Source organism: Cydia pomonella, chromosome 1, assembly GCF_033807575.1.
Source record: "Cydia pomonella isolate Wapato2018A chromosome 1, ilCydPomo1, whole genome shotgun sequence".
Lineage (NCBI taxonomy): Eukaryota > Metazoa > Arthropoda > Insecta > Lepidoptera > Tortricidae > Cydia > Cydia pomonella.
Window position 1 is genome coordinate 39,860,427 of NC_084703.1, and position 19,068 is coordinate 39,879,494.

The window sequence follows — 19,068 nt, forward strand, 5'->3', positions numbered from 1 at the left end:
CCTGGTACTTTTATACAAATTCTGTCATACTTAAGGCTGATTTCGCATAAGATTAGGTCTTCATAATAGTATTTTATGCAACAGTTGTATAAGAAGGGTCAAAAAAGGCGAGTGGCGTGAGTTACAATGTGAGCCGGAGCCGAAGGCGTAGGCGAACATTGTAAAGGAATACGCCACGAGCATTTTTTGACCTACTTATACAACGTTGCATACAATATTTTTCCTACGAGTCAACAAAAATAAATCTTAATTTAGGTAAACAAATTACAGCAAAAGTATATAGCCAAGACGCGCGAGCATACCTTGTTACGCGCCCGGCCCGCCCCGGGCCGCGGCCGGCCGGTCGGCGACACCTCGTAACTCATGAGGCCCTGGTACTTGCTACTTGCTAAATTTAATTTTTGGAGAGTTTTTTCTCAATTTTGGCCACCGTAGCCTACGGAGACTAACAAGCAACGCTAAGCGGTCTTCGTAGTCTATGGGTGTTGCTATATTACGGGTGTCACATGCGTGTTTCTGACTTATGAAGTAATTATTTTTACTATGCAACCAAATGAATATTTTGTAAGTTGGCAGCAATGCACTTAGTTTAAAACTGTATTCGTTTTGGTTTTGTTAGGTTGGTAGCCATTAATCGCAGTAACGTTATAGCGATTAAAAGCACAAGAGCTTTTATGAGGAATAGACAATATAGACTTTTCTTGAAACCTTTTACTTATGTATGTTCTTATATTCGTGTTAATGAATGCATAAATGACAGATAACAGTAGAGGAGTAGGAAAAGACAGTAAATAAATGTATTTGCGAATTCATAGAGTTAGGGCCCGTTGCACAAACCGGAAAGGAAAGTAACTATGAAAAATCTCATACAAAAAAAAATTGTGAACATTTTAGACTTCGTAGATGACCGATGTTGTCGGACGATGCTAAGCCGAAGTCCGACCAAATAAGACGAATCAACGAACTATTTTGACGGTCTTCAATATTAGTAGGTAGACTTACTGGTTCCAGCATGGTTAATGCTCTAGTATAATCCGCCCCTCGCACTTTATATGGGTTCCAATGTTGCCTCATATCCAACACGTCCAGTATGGTAGCGTGCAAGTCGTGTGGTGTGGTGAGTGCGCGCGCGTTAGCTTCGAGCGCGCGCTGGGCGTGCGGCCTCGCGCGCGTGAGGCGGTCGGGCAGCCGAATTCCGAGGAGGGGGAGACGCTCCTCGAGTTTGCCTTGGAGGGTGTTGCGGACGTTCGCGAATCTGGGTAAGATAAAAAAAATAACTTCACGAAATAGAGCCTAACAGAGGCGGCGTTAGGCGGGGGCGACGTGGGCCTCGCGCCTCAAATAAGTATATCTTGGACACGACGTAAAAATGTTCGTTATTTCTTGCGCCACTAAAAAAGGCCGCACTAAATGTACCTCGCCCGTATAACATTTTGGTCTTGCCCCGCCACTGGAGCCTAAGGACCTGCCATACAAGAAACAATCAAAATTTGATAGTGAAATTCGAACCTATACCGTAGGGAACAGAGTTATTTTTTTGTTTGAAAATGTTATGAAACAGAGCCAATGCAACTCTGTTCCAATTTAAAACCATTAAATTTCATCGAACTTAATAAGTACATAGCTTTAGAAAGATAGATTACGCCTACAATGATTGAGTTGTTTATATTATTCGTAATAATTAAAAACCTCCTACGCTATATTCCAAAAAAACATTTTATGCCAAAATGACTTCATTCATTTTAGAAAAGAGCTTATATTCTTCAAACTGCTAGATCGATTTGTATCAAATATGTGTATAGCTAAAAACCACTGCAAGGAAACTCGCTTTCACGTAAAAAAAACAGCATCGAAATAGGTCCATCCGTTGGAGAACTACGATGCCACAGACAGACATACATTGGCGTCAACATATAACCCCTCTTATTGCGTCGGGAATTAAAAACTCGTTTTCGTATATTCGGGCGCCATCTATGTATTATGTAATGCAAAGAAATATATTTAAAAGAATTTGGCTGTAAGCTTATTAAGTTTATTTTAATGTGTACATTTGTTACGAAACTATTATATTTAGTTAGATCTAACCAGGGGCCCATTTCTCGAAAGATATTAGTCTAATATTATTAGTGTGTTGCCATGGTAACCCATACGACTTGACATTTCGTGTACTAATAATATTACAAGCTTTTATTTATTTTCACCTGACCGTTGTCTGTTTGTAATTAAATCTTGCAAGTTAAATTTGATCCACATCCCGGTTTCCGATTGAGCTGAAAATTTGCATACATATGTAAGTCGGGTGACAATGCAATATTATGGTACCATCGAACTGATCTGATGATGGAAACAAGAGGTGGACATAGGAACTCTGTGATAATAAAACGCAACCTAATTGTGTTTGGGGTTTTTAGAATTTGCTCGATGAGTATTAATTGCCTGTGGAAAGAAAAGTACAGTCAGCGATAAAAGCTTGTACCAAAAATTAAATTTTTGCCAAAAACCTATTAGTCTAATACCGTTCGAGAAATGGGCCCCTGGGGGCCGATTTTTGAATTTCGACCACTCGGTTTCGTGTATTTTGTTCAATAATATCTCCACTACTAGGCATTTAAATTCTCCTAATGAAATTGAAAACGATTGGTCAATACCACTCGATTCCCAATTTCTACCGCTCGTATTTAAAAAATAGCATTTCGCCATTTCTCACAGATTTTCGAGTGACGAAATCGAGCGCTCGAAAATAAAAAATCGCTCCCCTGGCTATAAAATCAACATTATTAGTCTTATAGGTATAATTAGTGTGATGCAATGGTAACCCATACGACTTGACAGTTCGTGGATTAATAATATTAGTCTAATACCGTTCCAGAAATGGGCCCCTGTAGGTAGATTATCTTGATAAACTTAATCAATAGGTACCGAAAGAAACAATTGTATGTTAAAGCGATACTGGAATTTTTAAATAATCCGTACCTAGGTCCATGGTCCCCCATAACGACTATAAGCGTATCTTCAGCGTGCCTAGACAGAAGGCTACGCAGCAACGCAGCGGTGTCGTCGTCGGCGCTGGGAATATGGTTGAAGTCGTCGTGAGTGATGTCCACGACGAAAGTGAATATGAAACGCTTGCCGCCCAAGTCCAAGAACTAGACGGAATAACGTATGTATTTTAATGTGTAGGTTAGCGCCTAAAATTATTTTCCGTCCGGCAAAAAAGTATTAAACAACATAAAGTTAAAAACTATACTTTCCATCTCTCCTTTTGTGGTTAGAAATGTTAATAATAATAGCATAAGAAAAATACAGCACGATGCTCCTTGCCTGTGCTCCACTGACAAGACATGTCAAACTAAAGGTAAATAACCGGCCAAGAGCATGTCGGGCCACGCTCAGTGTAGGGTTCCGTAGTTACTCTTCCGTCACAATAAGCTAAACTGGAACTTAAAGTATAGTAAATTGTTAACCAAGGGATGAAACGGTACCTTTCACCCGAGTTAAACAAATAGGCAAATTTGCATAATCAGTACCTAATTAAAGTAAGTCTTTTTACTATGAAGGGAAACCTTTTTGCGATAACTCAAAAACAGCTAAACTGATCATGTCTGCTATAGTTTTCATTTAATGTCTTTGTTAAGCTCTACTTCCACGATTTTTTTCATATTTTTTGGACCTATGGTTCAAAAGTTAGAGGGGGGGGACACATTTTCTTTTCTTTCGGAGCGATTATCTCCGAATATATTCACTTTATCAAAAAATGTTTCTTGAAAACCCCTATTAGTTTTGAAAGACCTTTCCAACGATACCCCACACTCTAGGGTTGAAGCGAAAAAAAAATTTCACCCCCACTTAACGGTAGGGCAGGTACCCTAAAAAAAATTTAATTTTTAGATTTTTTTGTACGACTTTGTCGGCTTTATTGATTTATATATCCATGCCAAATTTCAGCTTTCTAGCACTAACGACCACGGAGCAAAGCCTCGGACAGACAGACAGACAGACAGACAGAGAGACAGACAGAGAGACAGACAGACGGACATGGCGAAACTATAAGGGTTCCGCTTTATGCCATTTGGCTACGGAACCCTAAAAAGATAGCTTAACCTCTTGTTTGAGTATGATAAGGATCCTGATTCCTGCGGATGCTGCAGGGGTAGCACGGTCGCATTTTTATTGCCTATCACCATGCCTGTCACGTTCTAACAAGTAGGTACATATGTAAGTGCGAAAGTGAGAGGTATAGTGAGATGCGATAAAAATGCAACCCATGCTGCCACCGAACTAGGGATTGCAAACCGGATTGATTTTCAATCCTGCCGGATCCGGTCGGATTTTGGCCATAATCCGGCCGGCCGGACCGGATCCGGTTTGGTATAGGGATAATTAACGTTAATTAAATGACATATTTTTCTAGTTTTTTGCGTAATACGTATTCCTAAATCTATAATTTGATGTTAATAAATAAATAACTTCTTAACAATAAAGTAGAACTTGGTAGTAAAAAGTGTCACAATGTCAATATCACTTTAAAAACAAAACTTGAAATCGGTAATTTATTATATTTAACCATTCTCATATGCTCAAATTTTCGTTTAAAATTATAAATTTGATTAGTTTCCAAAGCCTGATGATGGGATGTGGGGTGGGAATCGGAGTTTCTTGAAAGGACAAGTTTTCGTAATTGTTCTTTGATTGAATTCTTTGTAGAGTTTATTCGGAAAGAGAAGAGTCGTGGAATGTATTGGGCCCCATACATTCCAATTCCACGACTCTTCTCTTTCCACACAGACTCTAACGTTGACATCCATTCTACCATAGAAAAATAAGAAGTACATACAGGATGATTTCGGGGTCGTGGAGCAAGAGAACAAGACATCACACAGAATTCAAAGATGAGTATAATGATGTTGCTCATTATTTATCATCACCAATAATTATGATTATTTTTCAGATGACAAGTAGAAAAAAACATGTTTGCATACAGTTTGGTCACCCTACTCAATGTGACGTCTTGTCGCTTTCCATACAGCGTATGTCAAAAGTCATAGGGTGACCATGATTACTTCGTATAAGATTAATTTTACTTGAAAAATAATAAAAATCAAAATAATTATCTTTCAATCAAATACTGCCGTATGATAATGTAAATCATTTATAGATTCAGAAAAAGTGGTTCTAGATCACGACCCAGAAATCACCCTGTATAGTGCTTACTCCATACATCAGTTTTGGTACCAAAACGCTTATTATTTTCGTAGTCGACAGCTATTGGTGAGTAGCAGTACTGAGAGTTCCGCTACTTGACGCTAGATGTAGACTACGAAAATAATTGGTAACAAAACCGTTGTATGGAGTAGGGCTTGGTCTTCGTAATTCTCTTTGATTCTAGTAACAGAAGAAGATATTTTACTTTTAACCAATTATGATATTAAATGCGCTCTAGTATTATCTTGCTCTATTTTTTTTGTCCGAGAAAGTAGTAGACCCGGGTACGTCCTTAAACTACGTCCAAAAGAGAGGTATGGGCATTGTGAATTTCATCTCGCTTTGTGTGGTAGGGCACAGCCAGTGGATGTCATTCCAGATCTAGAGCAGAGCCCAATTGGGGAAGTACCTCCACCTTACAAAAAACAGCAGCCAAATAACACTAGACCCTACTCATAATGTTGTGTTCCTGCCGGTGAGTAAGGTTGCCAGAGCTCAACTAGGGGGGGCGGGTTAAGGGTCGGCAACGCGCATGTAACTCCTCTGGAGTTGCAGGCGCACATAGGCTACGGAGACTGCTTACCATCAGGCGGGCCGTATGCTTGTATGCCACCGACGTAGTATAAAAAAAATAGTAGACTGTATGACTTAAACAAATTGTACTTAATTCATAGAAAAGTACATTGGTCAAATTATAGGGAACAACACGCGACACGGCATCTCATGCGAAAAATAAAAGAATAAATAATAGAATGTAGGATTGAAAACCATTGCGGAAAGGGACTCCCTAAGAAAAGTTACATAGATCGAATAAAGAATTGGCTAGACGTAGAGTAGCATGTACTAGGAGATGAAGGAAATTGCATAAGATTGGGTGAAATTGTAAAGACAAAAGATTCTCTCTTAAATTTGAATAGATAAGAATCTATATTTTATCATATATATACATATATCGGAGAAAACTAAATATTATCAATACATATTATCATATATTCATTCACACATATTGATGAGCCCAATTGTAGTCGATTGAGTACCGCCGACTTAATCCTGCTTAATTGTTTACTTTTAATCTCCTATCACAACATTATGACACGACATTAAATTAACCTTCTCTTTAGCATAAATTACAAATGCCTTCCATGCCATCTCCATCCATAAGTTTTTCCTTCTATTACAGTATTTATGTAATCGTCATATCGTGCCACCAATATGAAAGAAGTAGAAATCCTCTTCTGTTCCCAGTCATCGTCATAATAAATATATTTTGATCTTACTAAATTTAAACTTTTTCATTCGGTTTTTGTTCTGTTCAAATTCATACCTCGCATCCGTCGCCTTTTGCTCATCTGAAACGCACAGCGCGTGCTGTATTTAGGCGTTTTTTTTTTGTTTTACCCGATCTGGTAGCTCCTGGAAAGTGACGGATCCGGCCGGATTACCGGATGCGCCGGACCGGATTGCAATCCCTACACCGAACGATTTTTTGAATACAGGGTGCTTATTTGGTTTTGATCACCTGCAATAATTGACGGGATGAATTTTATAGGCCATAATGAGCAACTTTTAATATGGAACCAACCCCGTAATGCGAAAATAAAATTGTCTGTTTTATACATTTTAGCTGTCTGACCTTGACATTTTCTATGGAAGAGTAATTTTTTTTCGCAAGTTCGGGGTCGATTCCATAGTAAAAGTGGGACTGTGCGAAGTGCATGGTGGGGGTAAGTTAAGCGATTCCAGCGCATAAGGTGGTAAAAATTTGAACTAACTGCGGATAGCGTCTTTAACATTTCGTACAATTATATGGCTTGAAATGAAACTTTGATTTACGATTACTCCTGAAATATTCATTTAAATTGTATGGTGTAAGGGACCATTGTAAGCTGTATGAAATGCTTAATATAACTAACGTATTTATTTTGATAATTGTTAATAATGTATCCATGTAAATAGCTTTGCAAATGCCACATATTACGTGATCTTTTTCTAGAAGTTACGAATATGTATAGGTAGTAAGTTATCCTTAAAAGATAGACATTTAACATCGCGGACTTTTTTGTAGGCCTATGAATGAGAAACAACCCCACCATACATTGTGTTGTTATATTATAGCTCAAACGGATTAGGCAGCGTTTTCGATTAAAGCTCCTAGCCAGCGTGATTTTTTCCGACAACATCGTTATATTTCAAACAATTTACACAAAATCTTAACAAGTTATATACTTAAGCCTTCCTCAAGAATCACTCTATTGATAGATGAAAGTCGTATGAAAATCTGTTCAGTAGTTTTTAGTTTTGGAGTCGTTTTATAAGATGTAGTGAATTGACGTTTTCCCCTAGACTTGCGGACACTAGGTTGCGTGACAGTCGTGCACGCTCCCAATCCAGCCTGTAAATTATTGCAGGTGACTAAATAAACATCCTTTATTTCTGGAGGTTTGTAAACACGAGTTCTGACCACCACACACATACTAAAGGTTTTAGCCTCTTTGGCGTGTAGTTGTGTACAGTTTACCAAAAAACCTTGAATACATTATGTACACAATTTTTTCAACAATCGTATCATCACATTTTAATGCTCATGAACTTCTCATGAAATAAAAATTATAAGTGAACATGATCCAGGTCGATGTAATATTGTCCCTAAATATTTATTTATTTAATTTACACGAGTAGAGTCTGGCCGCGTAGCCAACGTGCAAATCGCTTACGCTCTGTAGCGATCGAAACGCAACTGTCACTGTCGCACTAATATGGAAGACGGATAGAGAGATACAAAGCGATTCGTTGTCGAAGCGATAGCGATTGTCACCTTGGCTAGGCCGGCTGTTCGGAAAGAGAAGAGTCGTGGAATGTATTGGTCCCTATCTATACATTCCAAGATTCTTCTCTTTCCGCACAGACTTTACTGGTCATTATTGTGGGCGCAACTGAAATTAGCGGTCGCGCTCCCATACAACATTTATCCGGGATCGCTTATGTGTGGTGACCTCGACTGTCTTGTTTTCCATCTACATAGTACAGTCAGCGTCAAATACTTTATAGCAGTCAAAGTGGTCAAATAGTTCGGTACACCATACTAAATATATGGTGTACCGAACTATTTGGCTACTTTGATTGCTACAAAGTATTTGACGCTGACTGTACCTAAGGTGGTCTGTAGCAGTCAATGACCAGCGTTCAAGTTCGATGGTGACGATGACGATTGTGCTGTGAACTGGCACAACTGGTGTCGACTATCTTTATATAGCATCTGGGATATAAAGCGTACCTGTTCAGTAATATTCATCATGACTTTAAACTGCGGCGTGTCGCCGAGACAGTAGTAGGGCATTCCCTTCTTCCTCCTTGCGGTGAGGTCCTCCAAAAAGAAGGAGCGGAGGTAATGGTCGGCTGGCTGATGGCGGAAGCCGTTGAAGCGGTATTGAAAGGTGCCAATGTTTGGCATGTCTTCGAAGAAGGCTGTGCGATACCTGTAAACCAAATCAACATCACAAGCAAGCCTACCGCGAAAATCGAAATTCACATATTGCGGGGATCTTTCTCTTTTACTCTCACTGAGACGTAATTATAGTGATAGAAAAAACGCCGCAATTGACGAACTTCGATTTTCGCAGTTCTAGCCCAGTTACCTAGTCGGTAGTGTAGTGACCCTGCCTATTAAGCCAATGGTCGTGGGTTCGAATCCCACTAAGGTCCCTTTTTTTAGTTTTTCGTAAATAACTCGTAAACGGTGGCCCATAGTAAAAAATGTTCTAATACGCGAATAATCTATATAAAATTGCCTACAAGAAAGTTTCTATACTTTTTTGCTAGGACCATCATTTAAAAAGATATTGAAGCGGAAAGTTAATTAATAAATAAATTGCATGGTCCATTTTTATAAATTTTCGTAAATAACTCGTAAACGGTGGCCAATAGCAAAAAAACCGGTCAAGTGGGAGCTCATTTTACTCGCGCACCGAGGGTTCCGTACAAACTTTGAATTAGCTGGTGTAACTATAAAGGCGAAAGACCAAAGAGCATATAATCACTACGTTTTAAGAGAAGAGACTCCCATACTAGCGAGTGGAATCAGTTTGTTTCGCAAATCATTACCAAAATGAACGACAAAGAACTGTCAAAGAACCATAGTACCAACATAACCAATTTAAATAGTGTATTACGCTACACGCTTGCGTTTCTTATCGATATCGATAAAATGGGGAGGGTTGAAACATAGACTCCTGTCTACAAATTTTGTACTCGAAATCAGGTTAGAATCGAGTCCACGTTTAAGTTGTATGTTATATAGTGGATAGTTCTATGAGTGGATTAATACGTGGTCGGGCTTAATGTGGACCTATTTATACGACACGACGTATTTTTACAACACCTTGTTGGAAAGGGGCGTTTCTATGGGAAGATGTATTAGGTCTTCGTTCCCAACAAATTAGACCCACTGCCTGCATCTGAAAACATACAGCCTTGGATAAGCATGACTTAATGAGATGATCATCTGATTATTTACTTAGCGCTAATATGCATCTATAAATCATGTTTTCTGGCATCCCGTTATCAAAAATCCTTTATCAATGCTCTAACTTTTTATGTATTTATAGGTCTGTTAATCATGAGAACCGGTCTGGCCTAGTGGGCAGTAATCCTGCCTATGAAGCCGATGGTCCCAAGTTCAAATCCTGGTACGGGCATTTATTTGTGTGATAATCATGAATATTTTGTTCCTGAGTCATGGGTGTTTTCTATGTATTTATATAAGATGTGGTTACCTATAATTAGATAAGCATCAGTCCTGATTGTCATATAGATTTAAGAGCATGTAAGATGTATTATCTGTTGGTAATCCTAAATAAATAAAATAAAATAAAATAAAATGTATATATCGTTATCTAAGTACACACAACACATGTCTTATTGAGCTTACTATGGGACTAAGTGAATTTGTGTAATAATGTCCTATAATATTTTTTATTCATCGTAAGAACAGAGATTAATTTACTTACATTTCAGGTTAATATATGAAATAATTACTAGATAAAAAAAGTTAAATAATTACCATTAATGCATAGATGATAGATAATTTTCCACTGAAAATCTTCGACAAATTAATTGTGTCATATTGCATGCAAGTTCTCAGGAAATTTCACATTTTTTTTTATACCACGACGGTGGCAAGCAAGCATACGGCCCGCCTGATGGTAAGCAGTCACCGTAGCCTATGGACGCCTGCAACTCCAGAGGTGTTACATGCGCGTTGCCGACCCTTTAAAAATCTGTACACTCCCTTTTTGAAGAACCTCATACTGTAAATCCTCGGGAAAACCTCGGCAGGTAGCTCATTCCACAACCGGAGCGTGCGCGGGAGGAAGTTCCTCTTAAACCGCACAGTGCGTGACCATTTAGGTTCTAGGGTGTGAGGATGAACACCCTGCCGACGGCGGGCGGTGCGGTGATAGAAAGTAGCCGTGGGCATCATGTCAAACAATTCTTCAGAGCACAGCCCATTGTACAAGCGGTAGAACACACATAAGGAGGCAAAGTCTCTCCTTAGACTTAAAGGTTCAATACCGCTTGTGAGTTTGGGATCGTTGACGATTCGTACAGCACGTCTTTGAACTGAGTCGAAGGGCCCAAGCTGGCATCCAGGTGCTCCTGCCCAAAGGTGACAGCAATACTCCATATGGGGTCTGACTTGCGATTTATAAAGTAGCAGTCTTTGCCCTGGAGTAAAGTATCGCTTTGCTTTATTTAGCACACCGAGTTTTTTAGATGCCAGCGCAGGCTTCCCTGCCAGATGACTACGGAATTGGACGTCACTGGAGATGTCGACACCGAGGATCCCAATGCTCCCTGACATGGTAAGGGCTGTGCCTTGGAACTGTGGGACCACAGTAAATGGGGTTTTCTTAGCGGTAAACGCGCAAACTTGTGTCTTTGTGGGGTTGAACCGGACTAAATTATCCCGACCCCACACCGAAACTCTGGATAGAGTGCTCTCAATATCCGACACAAGGTTTTCACGGCTCTCCAGCAACTCAGAACGAGGGATGTTAGCGCGGCCTGTGTAAAAGGCATCCCCAGTGCTATCGTCCGCATAGCAATGAATATCGCCGATAGACAACATGTCATTGATGTGCAGCAGAAACAGCGTTGGGGATAGCACAGAACCTTGCGGAACGCCAGCGTTAATGTCCATGCTATCAGAGCAGCTTCCGTCTACTACGGCTCGTATGCGTCTGCCGGACAAAAAGCTAGCGATCCACTCGCATAGACCCTCCGGCAGTCCATATGATGGTAACTTCGACAAGAGACCCCCGATGCCAGACCCGATCGAACGCCTTCGCTATATCCAGGCTAACTGCCAATGCCTCACCTTGACTCTCAATGGCCGAGGCCCAGCGGTGTGTGAGATACACTAGAAGATCACCAGTCGAGCGACCATGGCGAAAGCCATATTGGCGGTAGCTGATCAGATCGTGTTCCTCTAGGTATCTCAGGAGCTTCGCGTTAATTATACGCTCCATGACCTTAGAGAGAAGGGAGGTGATAGCGATAGGCCTGTAATTCGATGGGTCCGATCTATCGCCCTTTTTTGGCACGGGATGCACAAGGGCCGTCTTCCACGAAGATGGAACATGCCGTTTGTTGCTGGAGAGCGTGAAAAGACGCGCTAACACGGGACACAACTCAGGAGCACACCGCTTTAGCACAACTGCAGGTATACCGTCTGGCCCGCTCGACTTATGGACGTTCAGGGATAGCAACTCCCGCCGAATATCCCTCTGCGTGATAGAGATTTCTGGCATAGAGTATGCGCACCGCGGGATGGTGGGCGGCACGGGCGCTACCGTCGTCGTTCATAGTCGAGTTCGAGGCAAAAAGAGTACCAAGAAGATCGGCTTTCTCTTTTGCACTGTGGGCCAGATCACCATCAGTTTTACCCAGCGGTGGTAAAGACGACTGACAGAAATTCCCCTCGGCAGCTTTGGCAAGAGACCAGAACGCGTGACTCCCAGTAGGGTAGCCCGCTAGTTTCTCACCAATTCTGCCGACGAATTCGTATTTAGCCCTGGCAATGGCTTTTTTACTGGACCTCGAGGCAGCGTTTAGTTTACGTTTCACATCAGAAACGTTCGGATCCTTATTAGCGACGGCCTTGATCCAAGCCCTGTAAGCGGCCTGCCTGCGTACTGAAGCTTCTTTACAGGGCCGATTAAACCAAGGACGCCTCTTTGCTCCCGCAGCTATTACCGAGTTGGGAATGAAACAATCCATTCCCATCAATATTGTCTCGGCGACCTTAGCTGCGCAGGAGTCAGGATCTTCTGATGTGAAACAGAGCTGCTTCCACGGGTACGCTGCGTAGAATTCACGCAGTCCGTCCCAATCTGCTGACTTATACTGCCACACGCGTCGTGAGCTAGTTGGCCGAGGTGGATCGGGCCGCGCGCATGGTACCTGTGTCCGGACGAGGAAGTGATCGGATGAACCGAGGGGCGCGTTCACTGTTACGGAATATCCATCCGGGCGTGTGGTCAGCAGGAGGTCCAGTAGAGAGCTTGTATGGTCCTCGATGTCTGGTATTCTCGTGGGAGAAAGTACCAGTTGTGAGAGACCATAGGCCAAAGTAAATTCGTGAGCAGCCCTTCCTGCATAGTCGGTGGACCGGGAACCAAGCCACTCAATGTGGTGAGCATTAAAATCCCCCAAAATCACCAGCTCTGCGGAAGGGTACTGCTCCAGAAGTCTGTCAGCCGTCGATTGAAGGTGCTCAAAGAGTCGGGTCGTCTCCGTGTTTCCGCTATGAGACCTGTACAGGCACGCATAGACGCGAGTGTGGCCGCTGTAGTCTACACGCACCCACAAAACTGACAGGTCCCTGTCTTCATAGGCATGGAGGCGGCGACAGCAGACATCCTGTCGGGCATACATACATACACCGGCGCGTCTCATAAACTTCTGTTCAAGATTGTAGCCGGGATATAAAAGGTATGAAATGTCTGCCGGACAGGATATCTGCGTCTCCGTTAGAAATAGTATGGTCGGCTGAGCAGATTCAAGATGGTAATGGACTGCGCTCAAATTAGAATGCAGTCCCCTGATATTGCAGAAGTCCACTTGCGTGGAAGAGGATGCCGCCGAAAAACTATTTCTTACTTTTTTAATTGCCATCTATGTATTTCTTGAGTGTACGAAGAGGATTCAGTGTGTTGACGGCTGAAGGGACAAATAAAACAGAACAGATCTGCTAAAGGGCTGAATGGTAGTGCGGTTTACAGGCGCGGCGTACGGAAGGGCCCCCGGTCCCCCCCCCCCCCGGTGCAGTAGCCGGGTCCACTCCGGTCTCCTTCTCCGGCACGACTACTACAACAGGGATTTTTCGCGAGGTTGGTGGTTCAGCCTCCCAGGGCGGAGATTAAGTGATCCCTGGGTTCGGGAACCCTACTGACCTGCGGGCGGCCAGCGGACAGCCGTTTCACCGGGTCTCCCTGATAGCCGCACCTGCACTCCGCGTCCACACAGACCAGAAACAGTATTAGGAGCTCCGTAGGTCTCCCGTCGTCAACACACCGTATCCTCGTTGAGCTCTGGCAGCCTTACTCACCGGCAGGAACACAACACTATGAGTAGGGTCTAGTGTTATTTGGCTGTGGTTTTCTGTAAGGGGGAGGTGCTCCCCAGTCGGGCTCAGCTCTGAAATGTAAATGACATCCGCTGACTGTGCCCTACCACACAAAAGGGGATGACATTCACTGTGCCCATACCTCTCTTTTGGACGTAGTTTAGGGACACACCCGGGTAAAAACCGGGTATTATATTTAATTATTTATACTGATATACACATAAACACACAGTTATCGATAGTTTTAGTACGTCCCTAGTTCACAACTAAAAATAATATAAAATATCAAATTTTAGATGTGTTTAAAGCCTGCTGCACCAAAATAAGGTCAGAAGTATCTAAAGCAATACTTGCCGGTCTTCATCTAAGGGAAATTTCGCCATAAAATCCCTTTATTCGTGATTTTCTCGAGTGGCTCGCTTGCCACATATTTCACACTTAGTAAACCGTTTTCTAGGTGGTATTGTAACAAACTCGCTCTTTACTCTGATCACGATTGAACTAAATAAAAAATAAATTGCACGAAATACCCAAATAAAACATTGAAGCCTTCATAACAAACAAAACAATTAGGCTGACAATTGACTTCATGTAAACTTGACAGAAGCACTGACGTTTTATTTTTCTTCGTCGGCAAAGATTTGCGAAACAAACTGCATACAAAACTTTTTTGTTCCTAGTTGCGTCAGCCTGCAAAAGACTTTTGAACAGAAGCACCTATACTAAGTATATTTGTGTACAACGCCATCTAACGGCAAATTGTCTAACTAATTTGCGCGATGTTATGCACGTATGTTGGTTTTTCGAGGATAATTCTATATATGTACCGATTTCAGAAATTGATCTTTTATTTGAAATAACCGGCCAAGAGCATGTCGGGCCACGCTCAGTGTAGGGTTCCGTAGTTACTCTTCCGTCACAATAAGCTAAACTGGAGCTTAAAGTATAGTAAATTGTTAACCAAGGGATGAAACGGTACCTTTCACCTGAGTTAAACAAATAGGCAAATTTGCATAATCAGTACCTAATTAAAATAAGTCTTTTGACTATGAAGGGAAAACTTTTTGCGATAACTCAAAAACAGCTAAACTGATCATGTCTGCTATAGTTTTCATTTAATCTCTTTCTTAAGCTCTACTTCCACGATTTTTTTCATATTTTTTGGACCTATGGTTCAAAAGTTAGAGGGGGGGGACACACATTTTTTTTTTTCTTTCGGAGCGATTATCTCCGAATATATTCACTTTATCAAAAAATGTTTCTTGAAAACCCCTATTAGTTTTGAAAGACCTTTCCAACGATACCCCACACTTTAGGGTTGAAGCGAAAAAAAAATTACACCCCCACTTTACGTGTAGGGGAGGTACCCTAAAAAAATTAAATTGTTAGATTTTATTGTACGACTTTGTCGGCTTTATTGATTTATATATCCATGCCAAATTTCAGCTTTCTAACACTAACGACCACGGAGCAAAGCCTCGGACAGACAGACAGACAGACAGACAGACAGACAGACAGACAGACAGACGGACATGGCGAAACTATAAGGGTTCCGTTTTATGCCATTTGGCTACGGAACCCTAAAAAGGTATACCTATTAAATGTAATCTCATAGAAATTTCAGGTGTAATAAACACACGTAAATTGGTTAAATTGCAAACTGAATTCGGAACAGTGTTTTGTTAATAAAAATAAAGTTACCAAAATAGAGGTCTGATTAAAAATTTTCTACAAATATTAAATACACTTCTTGCGAGGATTAAGATTTAAAAAGATATTAAGGAGGGAAAGTTAATTAAAATCAATTTTAAGGTTCCTTTTCTTTGGTTTTTTTGTAAATAACTTGCAAAATATGACACATAGCAAGTAAATGTCCGATGCATAAATAATGAGGAAATTCGGGTTATTCCCACTAGTTACCACCAAGTTGTTACCAGTCGTAACCACTGGGATTTTTTTTCCCAAAATTAATATTTTTATTAGTATTGAACGCTAACCAAATTTTGGTGGTAACTACTGGGAAATAAAATCCCACCTTTTACCAGTGGTAACAAATGGGAAAAAAATCCCACTAGTTACCACCAAACCAAGTTTGTGGTAACTAGTGGGGTTTCTATTTCCCAGTAGTTACTAGTGGTAAAAGGTGGGAAAAAAATCCCAGTAGTTACCATAATAACCCGGAAATTCCACCATGAATCCTCGGTACAATACCTCAAGGGCCTATTTTAGATTTAAGCTAGTTATTAATAGTAATACCTCTGTATATATCTATTATAGACATTGTAAGGGAATACGCCACGAGCATTTTTTGAACTACTTATATAACGTTGCATACAATACTTTTCCTACGAGTCAACAAAAATAAATCTTAATTTAGGTAAACAAAGCAAAAGTATATGACTAAGATACGCGAGCATCCCTTGTTACGCGCCCGGCCCGCCGCGGCCCGGCCAGTCGGCGTCACCTTCTCGTAGTCGTAACTCATGAGGCCCTTGGTACTTGCTCGTTACTAAATTCAATTTTTGGACAGTTTTTTCTCGATTTTGGCCACAGTAGCCTACGGAGACTAATAAGCAACGCTAAGCGGTCTTCGTAGTCTATGGGTGTTGCTATATTACGGGTGTCACATGCGTGCTTCTGACTTATGAAGTAATTGTTTTTACTATGCAACCAAATGAATATTTTGTAAGTTGGCAGCAATTCACTTAGTTTAAAACTGTATTAGTTTTGATTTTGTTAGGTTGGTAGCCATTAAACTCAGTAACGTTATAGCGATTTAAAGCACGAGTGCTGTTATTAGGAATAGACAATATAGACTTTTCTTGAAACCTTTTATGTATGTTCATAAATTCGTGATAATGAATGTATAAATGACAGATAACAGTAGAGGAGTAGGAAAAGTAAATAAAAGTACCTAGTTATTTAATCGACATTTGATTTGTTTTGACATGAACTCACCCGTCCAGCTTCATCTTGTAGAATATGAAAGGGAAGGAGTCCAGGCTGGCATTGTTGTGTTTGCTTCTTCTAACATCGGGCAGTTCAAGCTCTGTCTGGCCCGTGAGAATAGGGAAGAGAGCTGCAGGTGTTCCGTCTCCTACGATGTTGTAACTAGAAAATGAAAATCACGAAATATACTTAGTTAAAAAACTTAGCACAGAATAAGTAATCCCCCAAAAACATTTTCCTGTAAAATGTTGCCAAGGCGAGATTTGATCGACATCAACTTCTCCACATTCTACAAATGTGCTACTATTGGGACAGTTTTACTCCTTAGTGTAAGTCATGGAACAAGGATTCATCAAGGCACAATATTTAGAGTCAATTTGCCTAGAACCGATGCGATGATGCTGGGGAAGTTTTTTGCATCCAATAAAGACTTTTGTTATGCAGCATTTCAAAATGTCAAAAGCTCTATGTTAGTACATTAATTAATAAGTTTTAATGAAATATAAATCATAACAATAGGATAATGAACTAAAAAAACATTGTTAATTCTTTACTAATATCATAATTATGTATACAAACATATCATAGTTGGTTATGTATTGTCATTGGAATGAACTCGACATGCTAAATTATATTTATACCGTATTTATACTTTGTTTTTTATTTACTTATCAGGTGGTTTAATTGATGTGTATCGCACTGTCTATAGTAAATTACGATACAAGTGCAAAAAATAGGAAATTCAAAACGAGTGGCGATAAATTAAAACACGACCGAAGGGAGTGTTTTAAATCGACACGAGTTGCGAATTACCTATTCGCACATGTATCGTACAACGTTTTACAGTACATATGGCCCTTTAAATGTTCGACACAGTAACGTAATATGCTAATTTTCGCACTAGTGCGGTAAAGTAGCACCATATGTACTGTAAAAAATTATAAGATCTCATGTAGAGCCAAGCTTCTAAAGCATGCAACTCTTCTACACGCCGTAACTCTAAAACAAGCCCTAACTTCACAAACTCTACACTTTAGTACACATGTGTGGCTTAGCCGTTTCATTACTACAAGAACTAAGTATTGTATTGTATAAAAGAAAATAAATGAACAGTACTGAATAAATTTGACGTGAAACATGTAACGGTAGCGAAACGGCCAAGCCACATATTCTGTTGGACTAATAGGTACTAGCTTACATAGCTTGCTTTCAGCTTTCTATGACTTCATTCAGGGAGTAACCTAAGAATTTTGATGATCATCTCATTGTGCATGACTTGAGTTAGTAAGTGACGAAATCGGGTTTTATGAAATTGAGACCTTTTATATTTAATAAGTCTACTATAATATCCCGAGAATTTTGTTTATCTGGTATAATCCAAACCCAAGTTATGTGGGTTCAAAAAACAAACGATTTAGAAAAGCTAGGTAGCTCCTGCGCTTAGCTTGGCTCGTTTTGTCGGGGCACTACCGTGCCTCCAGATACTCAGAAATTTCAGTAAATATAAACGTTTGTTGTATTACCTTGCCATGGTTACTCTAACATATTTGAAATCAACTGCCCTAATTAACTTACATATTGATAGGGATACAATACAACTACTTATACAGACCGCACATTCATTGCAGTACGAATACAAAGTATTTACAAAGAGCTTAAATTATGAAAACCCAAGAACACCCCTAATTCGTGCCAGCTCTTGTGAATCGACGTGTTCTTACCCTTCCATAACAGTAGCTCCAATATCCTTCAGCATCTGCCAGCTTTTCGGCATCCGTCTGATGAAGCCATTTCTGGCCGTCGAGTCGTAGCCAAATATGAGGACGTTGATAGAATTCTCCCGGCCCGGGGGCGAGGGGAGGGGTGGGACGGGACGGAAGCCTAGTGTGTTGCCAGACCAGTGGATATTCTTGTTACTGAAACAGCAAACAATCCTTTAACTCTAGAATCAGCAAACTTCCGAGAAGCGTTAATCGAAATATGACCCGTGTTTAGTACCTGAAAGAGCTCCAAATACTCAATGGTCTAAGGCCACTCAAGTGTTTGTCTTTTAGGTGGCTGCCACTGGCTTCAATCCAAGAACCACAGCTGTACCTTCAAAAGGCTCATTGCCGTGGTTGTCAACCCCTACTTTAACTTTGTCTGCCGATGCTAGACAAACTAAAATTGATTCGTTTTTGGTCGGCAAATGTAGACATAAAGGGCGTAAGGCACTAAATCGATTTTTATGAATTTTGGTATGGTATTAATTTGAGTCTCGGACAAGAGCATTAATACTGACGAAGTCGATT

At 40.6% G+C, this 19,068-nt stretch overlaps 1 protein-coding gene across 1 annotated transcript in view; it reads right to left on the minus strand.

Annotated features, from left to right (window-relative positions):
- Positions 1-19,068, minus strand: part of LOC133523106 (uncharacterized) — a 34,222-nt gene that overhangs the window by 3,169 nt on the left and 11,985 nt on the right. Inside the window, 5 exon segments of the mRNA XM_061858617.1 lie at positions 1,003-1,255; positions 2,974-3,146; positions 8,477-8,678; positions 16,787-16,939; positions 18,499-18,693. Of these exon segments, the coding sequence (XP_061714601.1) occupies positions 1,003-1,255; positions 2,974-3,146; positions 8,477-8,678; positions 16,787-16,939; positions 18,499-18,693 (976 nt within the window).